At 37.0% G+C, this 27,848-nt stretch overlaps 1 protein-coding gene across 3 annotated transcripts in view; it reads left to right on the top strand.

Annotated features, from left to right (window-relative positions):
* PTPN12 (protein tyrosine phosphatase non-receptor type 12) overlaps positions 1-12,784 on the top strand; it is a 91,619-nt gene extending 78,835 nt beyond the window's left edge. For all 3 annotated transcript variants that reach the window (XM_060107489.1, XM_060107490.1, XM_060107491.1), the window contains 6 exons: positions 2,173-3,155; positions 6,946-7,023; positions 7,913-7,980; positions 8,923-8,953; positions 11,280-11,387; positions 11,932-12,784. In XM_060107489.1, coding sequence (XP_059963472.1) covers positions 2,173-3,155; positions 6,946-7,023; positions 7,913-7,980; positions 8,923-8,953; positions 11,280-11,387; positions 11,932-11,993 — 1,330 coding nt within the window. In that variant the 3' untranslated portion in view covers positions 11,994-12,784. The remainder of the gene's footprint in view (positions 1-2,172; positions 3,156-6,945; positions 7,024-7,912; positions 7,981-8,922; positions 8,954-11,279; positions 11,388-11,931) is intronic.
* The last annotated feature ends 15,064 nt before the right edge of the window (positions 12,785-27,848 follow it).

Below are 27,848 nucleotides of genomic sequence, written 5' to 3'. Positions count from 1 at the left end.
TGTGGCCCACCAATGACATTGCAAGGACTGTATTCAGTCACCAAGCAGTAAGATGGCCACTAAGCCACAAGCCCTCCCCCTTACATTTACATACACATTTCCCAGTCATTTAAAATATTCCATTCTCTCAAAATGAACAGAACCAGGAATTATCAGACACTTGACAAAGCCTCTAACATGAAAGACATAATCCAAATAAGCAGGAAAAAATGGATGGAATGGAGACAACACAGAATAGAAAAAAGATGGGGGGGTGGCAACTGTCTGTTTTCTCAGTAATTAGGAAATATTGCAACCATGAAATAAGAAACAGGTCATAATAAATAAGAAGCTCTTGGAAATTAAAAATATAATAGCATAAATTTTAAAAATTAAAATTTAATTTTAATTAAAGAAGCCTATAAGACAGTCAAGGAAATCTCCCAAGAAAAGGAACAAATAGAAAGAGAAAATAGGAGACAGAAGATAAAGAAATTAGAGAATCAAACCAGGAGGTATGTCACATAATCATAGTAATAATAATTATTATAACTAAAACTAATCATAGTCTGGAAGGAGACTGGAAGGAAGAAATTAGGAAAGAAGTTTCTAGTAGTAACATGAATTTTTGCACAGAAAGTTCTCAATATAATGGATTAAAAATTGTAATACAGGGCCTCCCTGGTGGCGCAGTGGTTGAGAGTCCGCCTGCCGATGCAGGGGACACGGGTTCGTGCCCCGATCCCGGAGGATCCCACATGCCGCGGAGCGGCTGGGCCCGCGAGCCATGGCCGCGGGGCCTGTGTGTCCGGAGCCTGTGCTCCGCAACGGGAGAGGCCACAGCAGTGAGAGGCCCGCGTACAGCAAAAAAAAAAAAAAAAAAAAAAAAAAAAAAAAAAAAATTGTAATACAATGGATTAAAAAAAGTTACACCATGAGATTGTAGAACATGAAGAATTAAAAAAAAACGTAAAAGCTCAAAAGAGAAAAAACAGCTCACATTCAAATGAACGGGAATCACAATTATAAAATTCGGAAGGAAAGTTATTTCTAGTCTAGAATAATACACCTTTTCCAAAAGTCAGTAACCTTGAAAATATAATTATGTAGGCCTCAGGAAATTTGTTTCCTATGTTTCGTTCTTAAGAAGCAATTGGAGGGTATAACCCACTAAATTGAGCAAGTGTAGCTAGAAGAACGAAGATGGGACCTGGGAAACAGGAGAGTCTAACACAAGAGAGAGCGTCAGCTCTATGGTAGCCTGGGGGGCCAGGGGTCTGCACTGGAGCGTGAGGCTCAGGGTTTCTAAGAGGGATGTCTGTGATATTGATAGTTACCTGGTGTGCTTGACCAACTGAGAGGAGGTGTACAAATCTGCAGGAAAGTTTGAGGAAGGGCTGAATTACTGAGGGTACATAGGAAACCCAAGGCAATTATTAGGGGAAAATAAGAGTTATAGAAGAAAAAATAGGAAATCATGCTGTCCTTGGTATGAATAATAACTGTAGTCATAAGATTGAACTAACCAAAAATTAGCAGTATTAGGAAGATGGAGAAGACATTTCCATAGTAGGAAGACAGTAGAATATGTGTGAAATAGAAGGATCAAGGAATAACGTTTATGCATTTTGAAATATTTTGAAATATGGAGGCAAATCTTGGAAGTAGCTGTTTTTAAAAAGCTGAAACTTGATGTCTCAGGGTAAATGGAGGGCTGTGGGAGGGGACTGCTGTATTTTTATTAAAATTCTTGTGTTATTTGACTTTTTAAAACAATGTACATACATTACTACCTTGTTAAACATTAACTTTTCTTAGTTTGGCAAATTTTAATTTTTTTTTTTTTTTTTTTTTTTTGGCGGTACGCGGGCCTCTCACTGCTGTGGCCTCTCCCGTTGTGGAGCACAGGCTCCGGACGCGCAGGCTCAGTGGCCATGGCTCACGGGCCCAGCCGCTCCGCGGCATGTGGGATCTTCCCGGACCAGGGCACGAACCCGTGTCCCCTGTATCAGCAGACGGACTCTCAACCACTGCGCCACCAGGGAAGCCCCGGCAAATTTTACTTTTTTATTCATAACCACAGACTCTACTGACTTTTAATTTAAAGAGGCTTAGCTACGTAACGGTTACCTATCAACTTATTTTTTAAAAGGAGGAACCTTCTTCTAATACCCCTTTCTTCGTATTTTCCAGTTGCCTTGTGGAAGGGGACGCTAAGGAAGAAATTCTGCAGCCTCCAGAACCTCACCCAGTGCCACCCATCTTGACACCGTCTCCCCCTTCAGCGTTTCCAACTGTCACTACTGTGTGGCAGGACAATGACAGATACCATCCAAAGCCAGTGTTGCACGTGGTTTCCTCGGAACAACATGCAACAGACCTCAACAGAAACTATAATAAATCAACAGAACTTACAGGGAAAAATGAATCAACTGTTGAACAAATAGATAAAAAACTGGAGCGCAATTTAAGTTTTGAGATTAAGAAGGTCCCTCTTCAAGAAGGGCCGAAAAGTTTTGAAGGGAACACACTCTTGAACAGGGGACACGCAATTAAAATTAAATCCGCTTCGGCGTCACCAGGTACAATTGATAAAATCTTCAAATCACAGGAATCGAATTCAAGAGATCTAAAAATTGATGATGTTTCCCAGAATTCCTGTGTGGACTGCAATGCAACACAGTCAAATAAAGCTCCAGTTATCCTACCAGAAGAATCACAGAAGAATTCAGACACACCTCCAAGGCCAGACCGCTTACCTCTTGAGGAGAAAGGACATGCACCATGGTCATTTCATGGACCTGAGAATACCCTACCCATGCCTGACTCCTCTGAAGGCAAATCCTCAGATACCCACTGTCAAACAATGAAAACTGGGAGTTCAACACCAAGCCCCACGCCACAACTTGCAACCCATGATCTCACAGATCATCACAACAGCTCCCCTCTATTCAGAGCACCCCTCAGTTTTACTAATCCTCTTCACTCTGATGACTCGGACTCTGATGAAAGGAACTCTGATGGTGCTGTGACCAAGAATAAAACCAGTATTTCAACAGCAAGTGCCACTGTTTCTGCTGCCGCTAGTACTGAAAGCATTTCTACAAGGAAAGTATTAACAATGTCCATTGCTAGACATGATATAGCAGGAACAGTACATTCAGGTGCTGAAAAAGGTAATGATAATAATATCTAACACTTAAATATTTTTACTATGTGCCAGTCACTGTTCTGAGCAGTTTAGCTATATTAATTCATTATGTTTTATTCCACACTTTACTCCAGAACCTATGCAAAATTTCATTATTTTTGATACTAATTATTTTTTTAAGTAAGCCTTTATTTATTGTTACCTTAGTTTGATCACATTTTGCATTACTGGACTTTTTGTTTCCAAAATATTTAAATTGTTGTAACTGAAAATTTTCTCTTCTTATATCTTACAACTCTTATTATTTACATGGGTCAAAATTTTATATGACTGAATAATTAGAAATAATTTAGGGATTACTTAAAGTGACAGTGACACAAATATTGTAGAATGGCTTGATTGGCCATCTAATTTCTCCCATGTATATTACAGATATCTATTTCATTATCTTTTTATGATCTTTTAACTACAAAATACCTTTTTAAAATTTTAAACCTCCTCACAAATGCTTGCAAAAAAGGCTTCTTTCAACAATGAGTTTATTAACCAAGAAGCAATATGGCAGCTGCTCAGCAGAATATAGGAAGTTTAATTCAGTCAGTAGAAAGTGGGATATTTCCATGTCTAGTCATCAGTGCTACTACTATTTAATTAATGACTCTCTTCTTTAAGCAATCTAAGCATTTCAAGATAACGCATGCCCTAAGTTCCCAAAATGTATTTTTGGGTCTTGAAACTCCTCTTTAATCTGCTAAAAATTACCACGGTGCCGTCTTAAACAGACCATGAAGTTGATAGCAAATATATAAACACAAAAGCTGTTTATTGATAGGTTGATTATCAGTGGTCTTTTACTTGTGGGTGAACTTTGATAGCGACACACGTAGACTGGTATTTATAATGTGCAGTCAAGTAAGTACTGTGAACTTGAAAGATGACTTTTTCTAATTCTGACCCAGTAAGTACCACCCATACTGTGGTGCCTCTATTTTCCTCAACTCACACATACTTTTTTTCCTTTTTTTTTAAATCTTGGGGATGTATCTAGTAGAGTAAATGAGAGTCTAAGCTAGTTTTTTAAATTTACAGGATTTTCTATGTTCTTGATTCTTTTGTGGTTTATTTGAAGGATCTTCAGAAGATAATGGTTGCCAAAATAAATACTTTACCAGTTTGTCATAATTTAAAATTGTTAATATATTTTTTCCCCTCGACTTCAGAGTTTGAAAAATAACTGCTAAGTTGTAACTACACAAGAAAACATGTAGATAAGAAATTGTCGTTTTGGTTTTTTTTTTTTTTAGCATATCAGGCATGTGTTTTGTACCTAGGAAATAAAATTTTTTAAACCATTACTAGAAATAGAGTTTGGTGAGGGCAGGAAGGATGCATGATATAACATGCTCATTAAAAGTTACTGCCATATGACCAGTGTTTTGGTGATAGCAGAAAGAGTTCCTTTAGAATACAACATACTGTACAGAATAGTTGAAAGCACTCTTCTGTATACCAGCTCACTTCCTTTCTCTCCATTTTATTTGTACTTCAAAGCAAAGATAGCTGTAAATGTGATTTCTGGTTTCTTTTCACCCTACCTTAACTATGCTAAATGAGTTTGGTATTAACAGAAGATTTTCCTGTGTAAGTATTCTGTGTTGCAGTGTAACTACAAGCAGTCCTATTTTTAATGTTAGTAATTATTTACCTTGTAGATGAACTTTTGGCACAAGGATTAGATTATTGTTTGCTTGTTTGTTTTAAAATTTGCTATGGAATAATTTTGTCTTGATACCTAAAACAACCTTTTGCATAAGTTACTGCCTGAAAAAAATTCCTGGCTATCATTCTGATTTTAATATTGACTCAGGCCTCCTGAAAGACTTCTCAAACATGGTTACACTAGGCTCCCATAAAGTGTATGATTTACAAAAGCCTATGAAAAATGTGCAGGCTCTGGTTGGATAACCTCTAAAACACAAATTTATAACACAGAAAAGGCAATCGAGAGATCCAGGGAGAAACATGCAGTTGAGAAGCCAAGGCCACAGTTAGAAAATAAAGTCTTTTAAGAGCGAGGACTGTTATAACAGAAGAGGTATAGAGTTTCCAAAAGGTACTTGATACTTGATGTAAACAAGCCATACTGTCCTTCCTGATTTGTTCATGTAATTGTGAAATGGCACCACAATGTCAAGAGTATGCATCCCTGCCTTCCAACAGCCATCTCTTCACTGTGCGCTCTTAGTAACAAAAGAGCAAGGGGAAATATGATTGCTTAGGCTGTTACTACCAGACAGGGTAGATAGTTCTTTAGTAGCTTAACTTTATATGCAAGAGAGTTCCAGTACTCATGTTTTATATGTGTGTGTATACAGATTTTTATATATACACACACACACATATATATAAAGTATCGGACTGGAACTCTTCTCTCAGCAGGATCCAGGGGCTGTATTTTCTTGTGTCTTCAGCTAAATAATTGTAGGAGGAATCAGAGCAGTCATACCCGGCTCACGCATGTTGAAAACTGAAAAGGCTTTTCTTGATTTTCACTCTCTTTTTAATGCATAGCCTATCAAATGTGGTAAAATAGCAAAGTATCATTGGCACAGTTGTTCACATTTTTAAGAAAACAGTTGTCAAGGCCCAGACAATATAGGATCCTCACATCTTCCTTTCTTTGCCCCATCTTTTCTAACCTGAGAGTCCACACACAGAATTGTATCCTCATATTTTTTTTTTCTACCTCCAGTGAAACCTCAAAGGATCTAATACTCTCATTTCACCTTATGCCATAATAAGGCTAACTGACAAGGCTTACTTAATGTGTTATCTTTTCCAAGAGCTAATTTTGTTTTTACTGGTGAAAAGCTTTTATATGGCTTCAGTCCGTATTCTCAAAGTATGGTCATATGCCACTGTTCACAAGATTTTAGGCAATAAATAAATGAACAACCAAAAATTTTAATGGTTATATTTTTGAATATTAGAAAAATAACTAGCACGTTTAATCTGCTATTTTAGTCATTACTATTTAAAACATGACTGAAATACACAGTTAAGTTTAAAATGAGTGGGATTTAAAAAAATAGGACATGGGCTTCCCTGGTGGCGCAGTGGTTGAGAGTCCGCCTGCCGATGCAGGGGACATGGGTTCGTGCCCCGGTCTGGGAGGATCCCACGTGCCGCGGAGCGGCTGGGCCCGTGAGCCATGGCCACTGGGCCTGTGTGTCCGGAGCCTGTGCTCCGCAACGGGAGAGGCCACAGCAGTGAGAGGCCCGCGTACCACACAAAAAATAAAAAATAAAATAAAAAAATAGGACATATGGTCCACAGTATGGCAAAACTCATAAAAGGAGTTAAGCAATTGTTTACAGTTTGGGAAACACTGACTTAAGTCAAATGACTGAAGCTTTCCTTTGTGGACTCAAAGCATTATCGGCAAACCCAGTAGAGAAGGCACTCGCCTGCTGGCTTCTCTGCTGAAGATGCCTTCAGACTCAGAGGACAGTGTGATTAATGCCTACACGGTGTCAGGAAAGTCATGGGAGAGTCATTTTCTCTGTGCAACAGTGATGGAGTTCAGTCTTTGCTCAATAAGCTTTATAATTGTTTTTGATAACAAGTCAAGCGATAAGGATATCTTGTTTATTTTTGCATTTTTAAAAACTGGTTCTCCTAGATACTTGTGGCAGTGATTTTTAAGAATGTCAAGAAAGCTGTCTTATTTTGTTTAGATAACAAGTGCACTTTTAAATGAGTTAACATTTTTTAACAAGTTCATAATTTGTCTAAATTTTATGTATTTGATATAGATGTTGCTGTTAGTGAAGATTCGCCTCCTCCCCTACCTGAAAGAACTCCTGAGTCTTTTGTATTGGCCAGTGAACATAGTGAGTATACCTTCTGATTTTACATATTTCATGCTTTAATAATAAGCTCTGACAAACACGGCTGATTTCAGTCTGTTGCTGTTGAGCTACACAACTAAATTCAAAAATAGGTTTGAATGTATACTGACAAATGTTTTTAATTCCTTGTACGAAAAATACTTATAATGGTATTTTTTATTTGCTAAGACTGCTAAAAAAATGGCTGCATTTATATCAAACACTGTAATCCAGTTAAATGCAACTATAACTGTATACAGTTTGTTGTCTTTTCATTCATTAAAAATGGCACTTACTTACGAAAAGACATTAACTGCTTCACTTGGTACCAGTTTAGGTAAGTAAACATTTAAATTCTGTTGTAGGCAGGCATCACTCAGTTGATGTTACCTGAGGACCCTTAAGGCCACAGGAGTATCAGTGCGGGAGAAAGTGATATTTCAGAGTGTTGATAATATATTCCTCCTCCTTCCCATCCTGAAAAGAGTATAGCAACAGCTTTAATATATTTACGGTGTCTTGTGCTCAGTGGAGGTGCACACTACTAGTCTTATCTGAGCTGCATTTTACAAATATTTTATTCATTTTAACTGATTTTAAGAATGTTAAAAACAGTGAAGCCGTATACTCCACTAATATTAAATAAATAAGTCTATGTCTGTCACACCTGTAGATTACAATGCACTTGTAATAAACTCTGATAACTCAGTTCTTTAAATTGTAAGGAAGAAAGCTTAAAGGGATATTCTTCAATTAATAGAAGCTAGAAATTTTTTAGTGGAAGTGATAGTTTCTAAAAATCTATAGTATCTGTTTTTTTATATTACCTTAAAGCAAGAAATTTTCAGAATTAAAGATGTTAATTTTAATTGTAAGATTTCATTTTTCTCAGATACACCTGTAAGATCTGAGTGGAGTGAACTTCAAAATCAGGAACAGTGTGAACAAAGAAAACCTGAAGTGAGTCCTTTTGGGATTGGAACAGCTATAGCTCAATGTATTTTTGTTCTTTTGTTTTATTAATTTATCTTACAGTTGTTTGTTATAATAATTTACCTTAAGACTATTAAATACAATTTTTGATAATTATTTCTTATGCTATGATTTCAGATGAAAAGTGTATAAAATGTGAGATCTAAAATTTTTTTAAAGAGCATTATGATCTACATATGACTATCACTTCAGAGTATTATTTTCCCAAGCTGCTTTTGAAATTTGTAAATTATGCCTTGTTTCAAATCATTTTGGAGGTATGAATAGAACAGGAGTTACTATTTTCAGGGTCCTAGTACTTTCCTGGATTTTGTTCTTTCCATTACAAAACCAGGTATATTGTCTCTCCCTTTGGTTTTTCTGGTCACGTGAGACTTCCTTTCACATTCAGGAAATGTTTTGGTAGCTAAATATTTTAGCCACGGGAAATGCCATTTTTCATCAACATTAATATTTTTTGTATTTCTCTCATGTTTGAATATCTGAAATTGGGGTATATCTTAAAATTGATTAAAAAAGCATTGTGATATACTTTAATTGATAAATAAAGTATTGGTAACCTAATAATGATGCCATGTCTTACAATCAGTGATATCATAATCTGATGAATACAGTAGAGGGCTGGCAAAATGCAGTTGTGTGTATGTTCTCTTATGTAGTAACTTCTGCATTTTCAGTTTTCATCCAGAAGGAAAAGGAATTCCCCTATCCTTTTACTCCCAGTATAAAACACCACAACATTAAACATTTTTAACCCTAGTTGAAAACACCATTGTTTTCTTTTCCTTTGAGATGAGAATCTTGATAGATACTGATTTGTTGGTATATATACTCATAACAGACCAAATTTTCTATAATTTGTACATGAAAGAGATGTACTGTAATAGCTATTGAATGTCTTCCTTATAGGGCTTGATAACCTCTGGAAGTGAAACATGTGGTAAGTTGGATTGTGTTCCTTTTTGCTATAGATTATATAGATTAATTTCCATAAAATAGCATATCTCATGGTGTATGCTATTTATTTGGTTAATTCAGTATGTGAAAATATGTAGGACAACTCTTCTAGAACCTGAATTATGTAGTATAATTCTTTTAAATTTGTTGTTATACCAGATATTATTATTGATCAGGAGGACAACAGCATTTATTATCAGTAGTCAACAGGCTGATGGGAAGGAAATTATTTAAAAAATATTTTCCTGTATTTTATTTCTGTTGTTTGTAAAGACACTTAGAATCTAGATCTGACAATGATTTGAATAAATGCCCCAAATTAACCTAGATGATTGAATTGGGTGCCTAAAAATCAATTGTTTCGGAAATCTTCCTTTTAGGACTTTTACATTTGTGAAGGCTAGTAAGATTATGTTAGCTCAACCCAGTGTTATAATGCCAAGTTAGAAAATTTTTCTACTAAATTACTTTTATGATCATAGTAAAATAGGTCAAGTTATTGTTAATTCTTATAAATCTGTAACTATGTAAGCAGCTCATCAAACATCCTAGCTTATACAGTTCCCTCAATTTATCTATCACCTCTGCCCTTACCTTCCATTCTGCTTTAGCTGCTCTCTTCCTAGATCTTTGCCTAATGGGGCTCCACTCCATCTCATAAACTCTTTATTACTCTCTGTTTACTTTTCTGCAGCAACATATTATAAGGAAAAGAGCGGAAGCTTTAGCGTCAAGCCCACCTGGATTGGAGTCCCATTTTTGCCATTTTACTTACTATTTGGGTTTGGGCAAGTTACCTAATCTTTCTAGGCTTCAGTTTTCTTCTCTGTGAAATGCAGATAATAGTAGTAACCTACCCTAGAGGATTGTTGCGAAGATTTAATTAAATTAAATCATATATGGAGAGTGTTAGACAGTGCCCGGCACAGGGTAGGCACTGAAATGGTAGCAATGCTGTTATTATTATCTACGTTATATTACTACTGCTGCTATGGATAGATCCCTGGGTCTTTTATTTTCTTAGCATCTGTTAACTCCTTTCTGGTTTCTCTTCCTTCTCTATTCAATCTAGATTCCATCACTCTAGTCACACTCACAGTTATCCTTAACTTTCTTGCCCCTAATTCCCATACCATTTTACTTTATCCCTCAGGATTACTGAATACTGCTGGGGAACTTGGCTGTTTCACAGATTGAGCATACAGTTCTAGGATTGATCCACGGTTGAGCCCTCAGTGTTGCTTGGTTATCTTACATGCTCTAGTTTATACCCTTTTTATTTCCCCTGAATTTTCCAAATCTTTATTTTCTTCATGAATCCCACTAACTCTTACCCAGTAGTAGACCCTTTACTTCATTGAGAAAATGGAGGCTCTTAGCCTAAATCATCATTTCCTCATAGAAGCCAACCCTGAATACCTCTCCGCCACTAGTTTCGTCTACATGCCTCTCCTTTCTGTCCCCGTTTATTATAAACCTTATCACACTACTGTAATAAGTAAGGTACTTATCTGTCTCTCCTACTAGACCAGGGGTTAGCAAACTGTATCCCACAGGCCTAATCCTGCCTGTGGCTTGTTTTCTTATTCCGCCCTTGAGCTGAATGAATTATTTTTACATTTTAAAGAGTTGTTTAAAAATAAAAACAAAGAAACAAAAGTCAATGAAGAATGTGTGACAGAGACCGTATGTGGCTTGCAAAGCCTAAAATATTCTCTAGCCCTTTACAGAAAATGTTTGCTGACCCCTGTCTAGACTATAAGCACCTGAGGACAAGGATTGTCTGTTATTTGACTTGTATTCCAAGTTTCCAGAAAAGTTCCTTACAGGGGGTGTAGGGGATGTGATGAAGGTGGTGAAAGAATGCCTGAATCATAGTAGTTGATTTCTTTTGTTACTAATCTTATGCATTGGCAGTTAAATAACTAACTAAAATTTAAGCAATGCTAAATCTTAAAAGAATTACTACCTTTAAGCACAAATGTTAAGTCCATTAATAAACTATGAACTTGTTTGCCATTGATTTCCATATAAAGGCATTTCAGTTGCAGTTAAAGTAGGAGCATAAGGAGAATCGTCACACAGCAGAAGTACTTGCTGCACATTTCTAGGTGCCTGCAAGAACACCTAATATAATTTCTTGTGTTCATTACCCTTGCATTTATATTTATCTGGGCCTCTAAAATTTTGATGCTCAAGAAAAAACTTGCTCTTTTAACTAACTGCCCACATTAAAACAATTAGAGGATTCTTCTACCTATGATGCTACACATGATTATGACTAACAGTGGCTTTGATTTGCATTTTAGACCATCCAGCACGAGGTATTCATACAGAGACTTGTACAGAATGTCCACCTACTTTCAGTAACAAGAAAGATCAAATATCAGAAAGTCCAACAGAAGCCACAGAGATTGGTAATTTGTTTATTAGATAATTTAAAAACTGTAATTGTGTAGTTAATGCTGGCAAGAATGAAAAAAAGTTATTTGCCATCGTTCCAGAATTTCCTTAAGGCAAAGTTTATCTTTGTGCTATGATTTATTCAGGTTCTTAAAATGGCACTTGCCAAGAATAAAACATGGAGCATCGAAGTTGCTTGGAATTAATTATGAAACAAATGAACCAATTTATTCTGTTTCGTACTGAGGTTAAAAACTAAAATATAAAAAACTGCAGTATGTAAACAAATCTTTTGAGTTGGAAAGACTAAAATATCTTAGCTGTTTTTCTTACATTTTGATAGAATTGATTTTATTTTTATAAAAGAAGCAATTATTTTCAACTACCCAGAACAAATTAAGAGTTGTTTTGTGTTTGTAGAGATTTGTTTAGTTTAAGTTCTAAATTTCCATATGGAAATTTATTTGTTACAGAAAATAAGAATGTCTACAGACATGAGCTTAACAGTGTAAAAATATTTCTGAACACTAGAGAATTATTGTGGTATTTTGATTATAGGTTTTGGTAATCGCTGTGGAAAACCCAAAGGACCAAGAGATCCACCTTCAGAATGGACATGATTCAGGGAACTAAAAGACACTTTAAATTATACTGGAAAATTCAAGTGCCACTGAAAGCCAGATTTATAGTATTCCATCTTAAAAATGTGGGACTAACAGCAGTGTAGATTGTTACCTTAGTGTTTTTTGCTGGGACCATCTACCTGCCTTATATTACACTTAGGAAAAAGTATTACATACGGTTTATTTTGTAACTTCAAGTATTATTGCCTTAATGTCTCTTAACCCTGTTACACGCTGCTTGTAGACATGTTAATATAGTAATACTTTTATGATAAATTGAGTTTAAGGACTACTCTTTTGCTAATGTTTTATCATGTATGCATTATTTTGTATATGTACAGGGCAAGTAGGTATATAATTTGATAAAGTTACAGTCATAAAATATTATTAACAGAAGATGTAAGAAATTTCTGCATGGTCTAAATCTTTGTGTACCTTATTTGTAAATTATTTGCCCTGAAGTTTTAGAAAATAGTTTCTGAATTTTAAAATTGCTGGATTCATGCAGCCAGCATTACAGGTTATCAGAGATCAAAGATTGTAATAATAATACATTTTGTAAATTGTAAGCAAAAAGTTATTTTTATATTATAAACTGTCTAATTGTCCATCCTAATTGTCCTTGTTTTCATCTAGTCATGGAGATTCAGTAAGTGCCTTGGAACAATATTGAATTCTCTTAGCTCGTGTGTGTTACTTTAATATTTGAACTCAACTGGGATTAGAAGACTATCAGAATATATGTATGTTTCAGGATATTTGACCTGCCATTAAAAAGACAAAAACAATTTTACAGTGCCTACTTGTTTTGGTTTTTCATTCCTCTTTTGTGGGAAATTAGACTTAATATCCACCTTCCTCCCAGCTCAGTCTTATCTTTAAGTCCTGAGTGTGAATGGGGTTTAATTTCTTCATTATAGAATAGGGAGCACCTTCTGCAGAAACATGGCTTTGCAGTTCTAAATACTTATCCTGGAGTCAGCCCTAGGCATTCTTAGCCTTCTCATTGTTGCCTCCTGGGATGCCAGGAAAACACCAAACAAAGGTGCAGCTGGGAAAAGGGGACTGGTTTCTTCCCATCCTGCACTGGTGCAGAGGCCCTTTCCGTAAGTACCAAGTTTGAATTTTGACATCATGGATCAAACCTGATAGACATCTGTATTTTCCCTCTGCATATAAAAGAGGGAAGAAATTATGAGACTAAAGTGAGATAAAGTAATCATATATGAATAGAAAGGATTGTTGTGGAAGAGAAAATAATACTATGATTTCATGTTGGAAAATTTATAAAGCTCAGTGGTCTTAGAATTTCACATTTTTCTCATATATTTCTTCAAAAAATGTGAATACAGTGGACCTTTGACAGTCATAAGACACAAACACCTCTATAGCCTATCATTTTCTTAATAAAATTTAAACTGAAATAAAGTATAACTGAAAAAAAATTTAGTCTCCATACACTTTATGATTTGTATAATATGGCACTAAAATCATTTGTAAAGATTTTTTTCTTGGGAAGGAGTTGCATTGGAACTTCTTCATTGAAGTATACATGTATTCAGAAGGGTGCAAAAAGCATATTAACCACCACAAAGTATACACTCCTATGAGTGTGACCACCCCTAGGTCAAGCAGTAGAACAGGACCAGCCACTGAGAAGCTTCCCCTGGGGCTTCTAAGATTTGTTCATTATTATATGTGTAGCAGTTGCTTGTTCATTTTTCATTGCTAGAGTTTTGCATTGTATGAATATACCACAGTTTGTTCATTCTGCTACTAATAGACATTTGGATTGTTTTTGGCTTGGGAAAATTACAAATTTTGTTGCTACAAACATTTTAAAATGTGTTTTGGTACACTTATATATATGAATCTGTTAGGTATATATCCAGGAGTGCAATTTTTGGATTATAGAGTATGCACATATATATTCAGCTCTGTAGATATTGACAAACAAGTTTCCAAAGTGGTGGTTCTGATTGTTAACATATTTCCCTCCTGACTAACGAGGTTGAGCACATTCTCATGTGTTTATGACCATGTGGATATTCACTTTTGTGAAGAACCTGTTCAAGTCTCCAGCAGATACTGTTTGGCAGTATCTACTAAAGCTGAGTATGCAGATATCCTATCATCCGGCAACTTTGCACCTGTTTTTCTATTTAGTTGTTTGTCATTTTCTTATTGATTTGTTGGAATTATTTATATATTCCAAGTGGGTTTGCCTGCGCTTTGCCTTTTCTCTCTAGTAATGGTGTTTTTTTGTTTGTTTTTGTTTGTTTTAATTGAATTTAATTAAATCCAATTTATCAGTCTTTTATAATTACTCCTTTTTGGTGTCCTCTTTTAGAAATCTTTGCCCACTCCACGATCATAAAGATATTCTTTAGTTTTCTGAAAGCTTTATTATTTATTTATATTTTTATGTTATGTTTTTATCTAAAGCTACAGAATTAATTTTTTTGTATAGAGTGTGAGGTAGATTTCTTTTTCCTTTTATGAATCACCAGTTAATGTCCTTCCTCCATTAAATATATAGTCTTGTCATATGTTATATATTCATTGATCCGAGTCAATTACTAGATTTTTTTTCTTTTTGTTCCATTGCCTATCTTTATAATATTTTAACTTCTGCCTTTTTCCACCTTTAGCTTTCTCCCAATGATTTTTATATTGCCTAGAACACTCAATAAAGTTACCCATTTTTATTTTTCTATATAAAGTATATAAGGTCATTTGTGTCTGAGATAAACCACTAGCAAATTTATCCTGCCACTTAATCCAAATCCTCTCCCTTACAGCTAATGCTACAAAGATCTTTAATCTTTCCTTTTCCATCCTAACACTATCAGTTACCTTTCTTTTGGAAGCAATTTTTCACAAATAGTATTTTTTTTTTTTGGCGGTACGCGGGCCTCTCACTGTTGTGGCCTCTCCCGTTGCGGAGCACAGGCTCCAGACGCGCAGGCTCAGCGGCCATGGCTCACGGGCCCAGCCGCTCCGCGGCATGTGGGATCCCTCCCGGACCGGGGCACGAACCCGTGTCTCCTGCATCGGCAGGTGGACTCTCAACCACTGCGCCACCAGGGAAGCCCCCACAAATAGTATTTTTTACTCTAGTATTTTTCACTTTATGGACATTTTCTCCTCATATTGGTAAACAGAGAGCAGTAAAGCCATAGTCATATGTCAGTGCTGAGCTAGGCTCAGTCATTAGCTAAGTGACTTCCTCTCAGGTAACAGCCTCGTAGGACATGTGGTTAAGTTTTTACCTGAGCAAATTTACATAACTGTATGTCCTAAACCCCTGTGGTCACTTCAAATAGCTGAAACTATGAAATTCTTTTTTTAATTTTATTGTTTAAAACATTTTTTAACGCCATTGCCTGTGTCAATTTTTAACTGAAGTATAATTGACTTACAATATTACATTAATTTCAGGTGTACAACATAGTGATCCAATATTTTTATACATTACAAAATTATCACCACGATAAGTCTAGTTACCATCTGTAATCATACAAAGTTACTACAATATTATTGAACTGTATTCCCTGTGCTGTACATGACATCCATGTGACTCATTTATAACTGGAAGTTTGTACCTCTTAATCTCCACTGATTTCACTCATCCCCCCACTCCCTTTCCCTCTGGCAACCACCAGTTTGTTCTATCTATGAATCTGTTTCTGTTAGGTTTGTTCGTTTTTGTTTTTTAGGTTCCAAATATAAGTGAAATCGTACAGGATTTGTTTTTCTCTGTCTGACTTAGCATAATACACTCTAGTTCCATGCATGTTGTTGCAAATGGCAATTTTTCATTCTTTTTCATGGCCGAGTAATATATATTCATCGTATGTATACGCCACATCTGCTTTATCCATTTGTCTATTAATGGGCACATAGTTAAACTAAAGAGAGACGATTTTGTGCTAAATGAGAAGGGAAGCAATAAAAATAATGCAATTTGCTATCTGAAGCTTTTGAGAGAAATTCAAGTGAAGAATGACATCTTAAGTATATTTAGTCTTAAAATGTGTTCTGATTATAATATTTTTGTTGAAGTACATTTTCGGTGGTCTTGATTGCAATCTGTGAAGTCATTCTATTTTAATCCTAAATATAGAATTAAATTTAAGTAAATCACTGTTGTGCTAGTTTTGGAAAAGTTTCTGCTGTTTTTGTTTTCTTACACAGATGTCTCCTAATTGCCTGCTTTTAGTGACGTTATTTTAGATATCAAACGTTCACATCCACATTTAATAGCTTTCTAAATAATCAGATGTGAATTAATTTCAGTTTTTTAATACTCTATTCTCCAATTTTAGACCTTTGTTACACAGTTCTTAAATGGCAGAAGCTCATATTTTCAATTCTGGCAGATGGAGAATTGTGAAAACTTCAACAAAAATTTTGGTACATATCCATTCAATATATTGTGCTAAAAGTAGCTCTATTTTTGAATATAGCTGTATTTTCTAAACAGATTTGCTGTAGTCTGTTTCCCCCGCTATTTGTCTTTAAGGTGCACAAATCTTGCATGATATGCAGATGACCAATTATATTGTGAACACTTTAATCGGTGAAAAGCAGCTATGCTTGGGTAGCTCAAGAAGATGTGTCTCAGTGTTTTAAACTACAACAAATCTGGGCTTTGTTGAGTTAGTGGGGGAAGGGAATTCCAAAGATTCCAGCCATTTTTCATTTTTTAGAGATAAGATGGCCTATGTACTATAATCGTGATTTAATGTAATAGTATTTGTGACTTAACTCTCTTGCCAACATTTCAGCAAGAACATATTCTTTAGCTACTACAGATTTATACCCAAATAGCCAAACATTAAACAGAAAAGTAGTTCTAAATTTCTCCTTAAAACATTGTTTTCCTGACTGAAAAATATTTTAGTAGAATTTTTTATAGTAAGTACACAAATGTACAATACATCTGTGATATTTTAAAGTATTATAGTTTTTAAATTTTAGCTTTATCAACTTACATGTAAACCTGTTAGAATATTTCCAATACTTCTAAAACTAAAATGTGAGAAAGCATTAAATAATTTACTGTATTAAATAATATAAAATCTAAGTATTTAGCATTTCTCATTGTATTTCAATTAATTATACAATAACATTTTCATGCAGCTTCTATGCAAAAAATTTTAAATACCAATGTGGGCACACTACATGTATTGTGTAATTTGAAATGTGCAGAGATTAGCTGAGATTAACATTAGAAAACCATTTTTATTTCTTTTTCTGATCACACTGCGCCTCACGGCTTGCAGGATCTTAGTTCCCCGGCCAGGGACTGAACCGGGGTCTCCACAGTGAAAGCACTGAGTCCTAAACACCAGGAAATTCCCTAGAAAAACAATTTTTAAGTTAAAATTATATATGTATACATTTTATTGTTTCAGAAAGGTAAAATGAAGTTTATAGGAAATTTACTATTGCCATTCAGAATAACAAAGTATTCTTGGCATCTTTTCAATCTAAAGATTGAAAATGGATTGATCCATTTTAATATTATTTCGTCTGTCAACATCGATTTCCATGTAACAGAAATAAAGTAAAATTTATATGTAGAAATTTTACATTTAGACTTTGCTTTCATGTGAATTCACTTGAGTTTACAGCCAAAGGCCTTTGAAAGCTGGATTCTTTGACATTGATAGCTTTTAGCAGTTTCAGTGGCTGTAGAGGTGGGACATCATGGAACTCTTCCCCATTCTGTCAGAAGGGGGCAGCAAAGCAAGCCAAGAGGAAATTTATAGGTACCAAAAAAAAAAAAAAAAAAAGTCAGGAAAGGCACTCAAGAAAATTTAGAAAGCTATAGCCCAAAAGCTTCTTGGGGTGGCTTCACTGTTTTAGAGTGTTTGTGAAGTCCCTAATGCCAAGTGCCCCCCTTTGCAAGAGTCATATGCAAATCTTAAGGCATCAATACACCTTCATGCAGACTCAGGCCTATCTAATAAAAATTATTAACCTTGCTGAATGCTTACCAAGTGCCAGGCCTTCTGCTAATCTCTGAATACATTATGTTTCTTAATCTTCACAAAAACTTTGCCAGGTGGACATCCCTGTTTTATGGATAAATCTGAGGAATACAGACTTTAGATAATTTAAAGTCACACAAAGTAGCAAAGCCAGAATTTAAACCTAGCTCCTGTTACAAAATCCTTGCACTTAATTACTGACACTACTATATGCCCTAGTTTTCAGAGAAGCTAGGAGTGTAGGCTTTAGCAGGCAAGAAATGTGTGTGATAGTTAACTGATTAGAAAATGCATGTGCTAGTTAACTGACTACTTAACTAAAAATGCGTGTGCTAGTTAACTGACTACATTTGACTACATAAATTAAATGTCACTAATAGGCTTTAAAATACACAGCTTGAAAACTGATGAAGGGAACTTCCCTGGCAGTCCAGTGGTTGGGACTCTGCACTTCCACTGCAGGGGCCGTGGGTTCAATCCCTGGTCGGGGAGCTAAGATCCCATGTGCCACATGGCGTAGACAAAAAAGGAAAAATAAATGTTAAAGAAAACCGATGAAGGCCATCTGCGTGCTTTTCCTTGGTACCTCTGTTGACTTCCTATCCTGCAGTAAATTTCTAGGGCAAAAGTATGGGACAGGAGTCAGAATCTGGAATTTTACCAACTTGGTCAATTTTAATTTTTTTTTTTTTTTTTTTTTGCTGTACGCGGGCCTCTCACTGCTGTGGCCTCTCCCGTTGCGGAGCACAGGCTCCGGACACACAGGCCCCGCGGCCATGGCTCGCGGGCCCAGCCGCTCCGCGGCATGTGGGATCCTCCGGGATCGGGGCACGAACCCGTGTCCCCTGCATCGGCAGGCGGACTCTCAACCACTGCGCCACCAGGGAGGCCCAATTTTAATTTTATAGTTAACTTGGTAAGCTATTGTGGCAGGTTGTAAATCATGGCCACAGTATTTTCAGCTCCTCCCATCAAGGTGGAGTTTGTTTTCTAGTATCTGGGCTGGCCTTCTGCTTTGCTTTGACCAATCAAATGCAGTAGATGTGTTTCTAGGCTGACTCTTTGTGTAGACCTTAAGAGGACGGGCTGCTTCAGTCTCTTGGGTCCCTGCTGGCATGTAAAGAACCTCAGGCTAAACCAATGAACAATGAGAGAATGATGAGGAACTACGTGAAGAGCTAATCCCAGCCAACACCACGTGGAGAAGTGTCCAGGTGGCCCTCCTAATCCCCAGAACTGTGCGAAATAATAAAGTGTTGTTTTAAAGACATGTTTTACTGAAAAGTTTATTATGAAGCAATATACAACCAAAACAACTACAGACATGGAGAACAGAAAATGCATAAGTCAAATCTCAAACTATTTAATGTAGATTCCACATTTTTCCTATTATCACTTGTCCACGGTTCATAGGTGTATATACAGTTGGTAATGAACTGAAAATGTCAAAACGCTGTAGCTAGAAGCCAAGGAATTTCCGAAGTCTTAAATAATGCCATTCAGAATTAGAAATGTACTCATTTCATGAAACTCTGTAAGCAGCTCCTAGGGCTGGAAAAGCAGCATCGACCTGAGCTCTAAAGTAAAAGGGCACACTAGCAATCCCTGTAGCAATTATGTTCTTTAAGGCTGTAGCGATAGACTTAAATTTGTAATGTGGAAAGTCTTAAGCCCAAGGTTGGGAGTTAGCAGAGATCTAAACATCTGAAATCCTTCCCTTTCCTTAGATGACTAAGAACAATCTTTTGAGATTTTCTACTAGGTAGAGCTGTATCCATTATTTATGTAACGAACACTCGTATGTTGCTGACGATGCCCATATACTGCTGTAAGTGACTCCCTTAATGAGTAGGTACTACCTTTAATATCCATTTATAGATGAGGAAATCAGGGTACAGAGAGAAGTAAGTTGTCCAAGGTTCCAATGCAGGGGCATTTTGCTCTCTCTGAGGGATGGAGGGGGAGGGGGAGGAGGCGGACGTGGAGTTAGGTGGTATTAGGTATTCAAATAACAGCCCCATTTAAGTGATTCTCCCCAGAGAAGTAGCTGTGAGAGCAGGGAGGCTTTTGCATGTCATTTGAGGTCCATGATGTGGCTCCAATCGTAAAGCTTCATCTGCCACCACTGGCCCCCGCACCCTAAACTTCAGCTATAGAAAACTTAGCCTCCCCTGGTGGCGCAGTGATTAAGAGTCCACCTGCCAGTGCAGGGGACATGGGTTCCATCCCTGGTCTGGGAAGATCCCACATGCCATGGAGCAACTAAGCCTGTGCGCCATGACTGCTGAGCCTGTGCTCTAGAGCCTGCGAGCCCCAACTACTGAGCCGACAAGTCTAGAGCCCATGCTCCGCAACGAGAAGCCACTGCAATGAGAAGCCTGCGCACCGCAACAAAGAGTAGCCCCCACTCTCTTCAACTAGAGAAAGCCCGCACGTAGCCACAAAGACCCAACACAGCCAAAAATAAATAAATAAAATATAAATAAATTTATTAAAAGAACAAAAGCAGCAACAAATATACCTTGGAATTGTTCTCCTCTGTGCTTTGCTCATCTGCTTTGCTCATCTGGTCCCACCCAACATCCAGCCCCTGCATAGAACCCTCTTCAAATGTAAAAGGGGAGTTATATACCTTTCAAAGTCCACCAGTAGTGCTTTCCCTGTAAAGCCTTCCTAATTCTCAATATATTACTCTCTTGACTTCTAGAATCAATTGCTCCTTCCATCATGTTTCCTTAGGTCTAGAATTCTTTTTTAAAAAATTTATTTATTTATTTATTTGTTTATTTTTGGTGAATCATTTTTAGGAAGACAAGGTAGCATTTTGATTTCATAAGCCACTTGGAATCTGGAAAAAAAGAACTTTATATATATGCTTGAGTATTTGCTTTTAAAATTAATTTAATTAAAAACAAATGTAATAACACAATGTCAGCACCTAGTCCACAGTGAGGGTGAAAAGAAGTTGGTTTCCTTAGGACCAAGGAGGCGCCCTTGCACCTGCAGGACAACTTGCGCCATCCATAGGGAGAAAGAAATAAGCTTCCTGTTACAGCTGCAACTGCTAAGCAGCTGGCCCTGCTGTGGTTTCTCCCAGACGTCTTTCTAGATACCATGTGGCTGACAGGGTCTTGCTGCTCTGACTGGGTGTCAGGGCTGAGCCTCTGAGGTGGGAGAGCTGAGTTCAGGACATTCGTCCACAAGAGACCTCCCAGCTCCACGTAAAATCAAACAGAGAAAGCTCTCCCAGAGATCTCCATCTCAATGCTAAGACCCAGCTCCACTCAACCACCAGCAAGCTACAGTGTTGGACAACCTATGTCAAACAACTAGCAAGACAGGAACACAACCCCATCCATTAGCAGAGAGGCTGCCTAAAATCATAATAAGGTCACAGACACCCCAAAACACACCACCAGCCGCACTCCTGCCCACCAGAAAGACAAGATACAGCCTCATTCACCAGAACACAGGAATGAGTCCCCTCCACCAGGAAGCCTACACAACCCACTGAACCAACCTAGCCACTGGGGGCAGACACCAAAAACAACAGGAACTACGAACCTGCAGCCTAAGAAAAGAAGACCCCAGACAGTAAATTAAGCAAGATGAGGAGACAGAGAAACACACAGCAGATGAAGGAGCAAGGTAAAAACCCACCAGACCAAACAAATGAAGAGGAAATAGGCAGTCTACCTGAAAAAGAATTCAGAGTAATGATAGTAAAGATGATCCAAAATCTCGGAAATAGAATGGAGAAAATACAAGAAACGTTTAACAAGGACCTAGAAAAACTAAACAGCAAACAAACAATGATGAACAACACAATAAATGAAATTAAAAATTCTCTAGAACGAATAAATAGCAGAATCACTATGGCAGAAGAACGGATAAGTGACTGGAAGATAAAATAGTGGAAATAACTACCGCAGAGCAGAATAAAGAAAAAAGAATGAAAAGAATTGAGGACAGTCTCAGACACCTCTGGGACAACATTAAATGCACCAACATTCGAAAGATAGGGGTCCCAGAAGAAGAAGAGAGAAAGAAAGGGACTGAGAAAAGATTTGAAGAGATTAGAGTTGAAAACTTCCCTAATATGGGAAAGGAAATAGTCAATCAAGTCCAAGAAGCACAGAGAGTCCCACACAGGATAAATCCAAGAAGAAACACACAAAGACACATATTAATCAAGCTATCAAAAATTAAATACAAAGAAAAAATATTAAAAGCAGCAAGGGAAAAACAACAAATAACATACAAGGAATCCCCATAAGGTTAACAGCTGATCTTTCAGCAGAAACTCTGCAAGCCAGAAGGGAGTGGCAAGACATATTGAAAGGGATGAAAGGGAACAACCTACAACCAATATTACTCTAACCAGCAAGGATCTCATTCAGATTCGATGGAGAAATTAAAACCCTCAGAGACAAGCAAAAGCCAAGAGAATTCAGCACCACTAAACCAGCTTTACAACAAATGCTAAAGGAACTTCTCTAGGCAGGAAACAGAAGAGAAGGAAAAGACCTACAATAACAAACCCAAAACAATTAAGAAAATGGCAATAGGAACATACATGTTGATAACTACATTAAATGTAAACGGATTAAATGCTCCCACCAAAAGACACAGACTGGCTGAATGGATACAAAAACAAGACCCATATATATGCTGTCCAGAAGAGACCCATTTCAGACCTAGGGACACATACAGACTGAAAGTGAGGGGATGGAAAAAGATATTCCATGCAAATGGAAATCAAAAGAAAGCTGAAGTAGCAATTCTCATATCAGACAAAATACACTTTAAAATAAAGACTACTACAAGAGACAAAGAAGGACACTACATAATGGTCAAGTAATCAATCCAAGAGGAAGATATAACAATTGTAAATATTTATGCACCCAACATAGGAGCACCTCAGTACATAAGGCAAATGCTAACAGCCATAAAAGGAGAAATCGACAGTAACACAATCATAGTAGGGGACTTTAACACCCCACTTTCACCAATGGACAGATCATCCAAAATGAAAATAAATAAGGAAACACAAGCTTTGAATGATACATTAAACAAGATGGACTTAATTGATATTTATAGGACATTCCATCCAAAAACAACAGAATACACTTTCTCCTCAAGTGCTCATGGAACATTCTTCAGGATAGATCATATCTTGGGTCACTAATCAAGCCTTGGTAAATTTAAGAAAATGGAAATCGTATCAAATATCTTTTCCAACCACAATGCTATGAGACTAGATACCAATTACAGGAAAAATACCTATAAAAAATATAAACACATGGAGGCTAAACAATACACTACTAAATAACCAAGAGATCACTGAAGAAATCAAAGAGGAAATCAAAAAATACCTAGAGGGCTTCCCTGGTGGCGCAGTGGTTGAGAGTCCACCTGCCGATGCAGGGGACATGGGTTCGTGCCCTGGTCTGGGAGGATCCCACATGCTGCAGAGCGGCTGGGCCCGTGAGCCATGGCCGCTGGGCCTGCGTGTCTGGAGCCTGTGCTCCGCAACGGGAGAGGCCACAACAGTGAGAGGCCTGCATACCGCCAAAAAAATAAATAAATAAAAATAAAAATAAAGTTAAAAAAAATACCTAGAAACAAATGACAATGAAAATACGACAACCCAAAACCTATGGGATGCAGCAAAACCAGTTCTAAGAGGGAAGTTTATAGCAATACAATCCTACCTCAAGAAACAAGAAACATATCAAATAAACAACCTAACCTTACACCTAAAGCAATAGAGATAGAAGAACCAAAAAACCCCAAAGTTAGCAGAAGGAAAGAAATCATAAAGATCAGATCAGAAATCAATGAAAAAGAAATGAAGGAAACAGTAGCAAAAATCAATAAAATTAAAATCTGGTTCTTTGTGAAGATAAACAAAATTGATAAACCATTAGCCAGACTCATCAAGAAAAAAAGATAAAAGACTCAAATCAATAGAATTAGAAATGCAAAAGGAGAAGTAACAACTGACACTGCGGAAATACAAAGGATCATGAGAGATTACTACAAGCAACCATACGCTAATAAAATGGACAACCGGAAGAAGCGGACAAATTCTTAGAGAAGCACAATCTTCTAAGACTGACCCAGGAAGAAATAGAAAATATACACAGACCAATCAGAAGCACTGAAATTGAGACTGTGATTAAAAATCTTCCAACAAACAAAAGTCCAGGACCAGATGGCTTCACAGGCGAATTCTATCAAGCATTTAGAGAAGAGCTAACACCTATCCTTCTCAAACTCTTCTAAAATATAGCAGAGGGAGGAGCACTCCCAAACTCATTCTATGGGGCTACCATCACCCTGATACCAAAACCAGACAAAGGTGCCACAAAGAAAGAAAACTACAGGCCAGTATCACTGATGAACATAGATGCAAAAATCCTCAACAGAATACAAGGAAACAGAATCCAACAGCACATTAAAAGGATCATACACCATGATCAAGTGGGGTTTATCCCAGGAATACAAGGATTCTTCAATATACACAAATCAATCAATGTGATACACCATATTAACAAACTGAAGGAGAAAAACCATATGATCATCTCAAAAGATGCAGAGAAAGCTTTCGACAAAATTCAACACCCATTTATGATAAAAACCTTCCGGAAAGTAGGCATAGAGGGAACTTACCTCAACATAATAAAGGCCATATATGACAAACACACAGCCAACATCGTTCTCAATGGTGAAAAACTGAAACTATTTCCATCAAGATCAGGAACAGGCCAAGGTTGTCCACTCTCACCGCTACTATTCAACATTGTTTTGGAAGTTTTAGCCACAGCAATCAGAGAAGAAAAAGAAATAAAAGGAATCCAAATTGGAAAAGAAGAAGTAAAAGTGTCACTGTTTGCAGATGACATGATACTATACATAGAGAATCCTAAAGATGCTACCAGAAAACTACTAGAGCTAATCAATGAATTTGGTAAAGTAGCAGGATACAAAATTAATGCACAGAAATGTCTTGCATTCCTATACACTAATGATGAAAAATCTGAAAGAGAAATTAAGGAAACACCCCAATTTACCATTGCAACAAAAAGAATAAAATACCTAGGAATAAACCTACCTAAGGAGACAAAAGACCTGTATGCAGAAAACTATAAGACCATGATGAAAGAAATTAAAGATGATATAAACAGATGGAGGTATAAACCATGTTCTTGGGTTACAAGAATCAATATTGTGAAAATGACTCTACTACCCAAAGCAATCTACAGATTCAATGCAATCCCTATCAAACTACCAATGGCATTTTTCACAGAACTAGAACAAAAAATTTCACAATTTGTATGGAAACACAAAAGACCCCGAATAGCCAAGGCAATCTTGAGAAAAAAAAGGGAGCTGGAGGAATCAGGCTCCTGGATTTCAGACTACACTACAAAGCTACAGTAATCAAGATAGTATGGTACTGGCACAAAAACAGAAATATAGATCAATGGAACAGGATAGAAAGCCCAGAGATAAACCCACGCACATATGGTCACCTTATTTTTTATAAAGGAGGCAAGAATATACAATGGAGAAGAGACAGCCTCTTCAATAAGTGGTGCTGGGAAAACTGGACAGCTACATGTAAAAGAATGAAATTAGAACACTTCCTAACACCATATACAAAAATAAACTCAAAAATGGACTAAAGACCTAAATGTAAGGCCAGATACTATAAAACTTAGAGGAAAAGATAGGCAGAACATTATGACTTAAATCACAGCAAGATCCTTTTTGACACACCTCCTAGAGAAATGGAAATAAAAAGAAAAATAAACAAATGGGACCTAATGAAACTTAAAAGCTTTTGCACAGCTAAGGAAACCATAAAGAAGACAAAAAGACAACCCTCAGAATGGGAGAAAATATTTGCAAATGAAGCAACTGACAAAGGATTAATCTCCAAAATTTACAAGCAGCTCATGCAGCTCAATATCAATAAAACAAACAACCCAATCCAAAAATGGGCAGAAGACCTAAACAGACATTTCTCCAAGGAAGATATACAGATTGCCAACAAACACATGAAAGAATGCTTGACGTCTCTAATCATTAGAGAAATGCAAGTCAAAACTACAATGAGGTATCATTTCACACTGGTCAGAATGGCCATTATCAAAAAATCTACGAACAATAAATGCTGGAGAGGATGTGGAGAAAAGGGAACTGTCTTGCACTGTTGGTGGGAATGTAAATTGACACAGCCACTATGGAGAACAGTATGGAGGTTCCTTAAAATACTAAAAATAGAACCACCATATGACACAGCAATCCCTGAGAAAACCATAATTCAAAAAGAGTCATGTACCACAATGTTCATTGCAGCTCTATTTACAATAGCCAGGATGTGGAAGCAACCTAAGTGTCCACTGACAGATGAATGGATAAAGAGGATGTGGCACATATATACAATGGAATATTACTCAGCCATGAAAAGAAACGAAACTGAGTTATTTGTAGTGAGGTGGATGGGCCTAGAGACTGTCATACAGAGTGAAGTATCTCAGAAAGAGAAAAACAAATACCGTATGCTAACACATATATATGGAATCCAAAGGGAAAAAACAAGGTTCTGAAGAATCTAGGGGCAGGACAGGAATAAAGATGCAGACGTAGAGAATGGACTTGAGGACATGGGGAGGGGGAAGTGTAAGCTGGGACGAAGTGAGAGAGTGGCATGGACTTATATACACTACCAAATGTAACATAGATAGCTAGTGGGAAGTAGCTGCATAGCATAGGGAGATCAGCTCGGTGCTTTGTGACCACCTAGAGGGGTGGGATAGGGAGGGTGGGAGGGAGATGCAAGAGGGAGGAGATATGGGGATATATTTATATGTATAGCTGGTTCACTTTGTTATAAAGCAGGAAAAAAGACACCACTGTAAAGCAATTATACTCTAATAAAGGTGTTAAAAAAACGTAATGATATCCATTTCTAAGAACATGAAAACATGATTTAAAAATCACTGTATTCGGGCTTCCATGGTGGCGCAGTGGTTGAGAGTCCGCCTGCCGATGCAGGGGACACGGGTTCGTGCCCCGATCCCGGAAGATCCCACATGCCGCGGAGCGGCTGGGCCCGCGAGCCATGGCCGCGGAGCCTGTGTGTCCGGAGCCTGTGCTCCGCAACGGGAGAGGCCACAGCAGTGAGAGGCCCGCGTACAGCAAAAAAAAAAAAAAAAAAAAAATCACTGTATTCTACAATGGACTATTACTCAGCCATAAAAAAGAACGAAATAATGTCATTTGCAGCAACATGGATGAACCTAGAGATAATCATTCTTTGCAGCAACATGGATGATCCTAAAGATAATCATTCTAAGTGAAGCAAGTCAGACAGAGAAAGACAAATACATGACATCACTTATATGTGGAATCTAAGAAAACGATGCAAATGAACTTATTTACAAAACAAAAAAAGACTCACAGATATAGAAAACAAACTTATGGTTACCAGAGGGGAAAGTGGAGGGAGGGATAATTAGGAATTTGGGATTAACCAATGCACACTACTATATATAAAACAGATAAACAACAAGGATCTACTGTATAGCACTATAGCACAAGGAACTATATTCAATATCCTGTAATAGCCTATAATGGAAAATAAGCTGAAAAAGACACACATGACTGAATCACTTTGCTATATACTTGAAACATTGCAAATCAGCTATAGTTTAAAAAAAATCACTGTATTCTAAATAAAACATCTTTTGGCCTAAGGCAGTGTTTCTGAAACTTTTTTTTCCATTATTGCCCTCCCCGTACAGGAGAAAATTTAAATTAAATTTAAATTCTTCCTAGTGAG

The sequence above is a fragment of the Mesoplodon densirostris genome, chromosome 9, assembly GCF_025265405.1.
Source record: "Mesoplodon densirostris isolate mMesDen1 chromosome 9, mMesDen1 primary haplotype, whole genome shotgun sequence".
NCBI lineage: Eukaryota > Metazoa > Chordata > Mammalia > Artiodactyla > Ziphiidae > Mesoplodon > Mesoplodon densirostris.
Note: the sequence above shows the minus strand (reverse complement) of the source record. Positions and strands in the feature narration are given on the sequence as shown.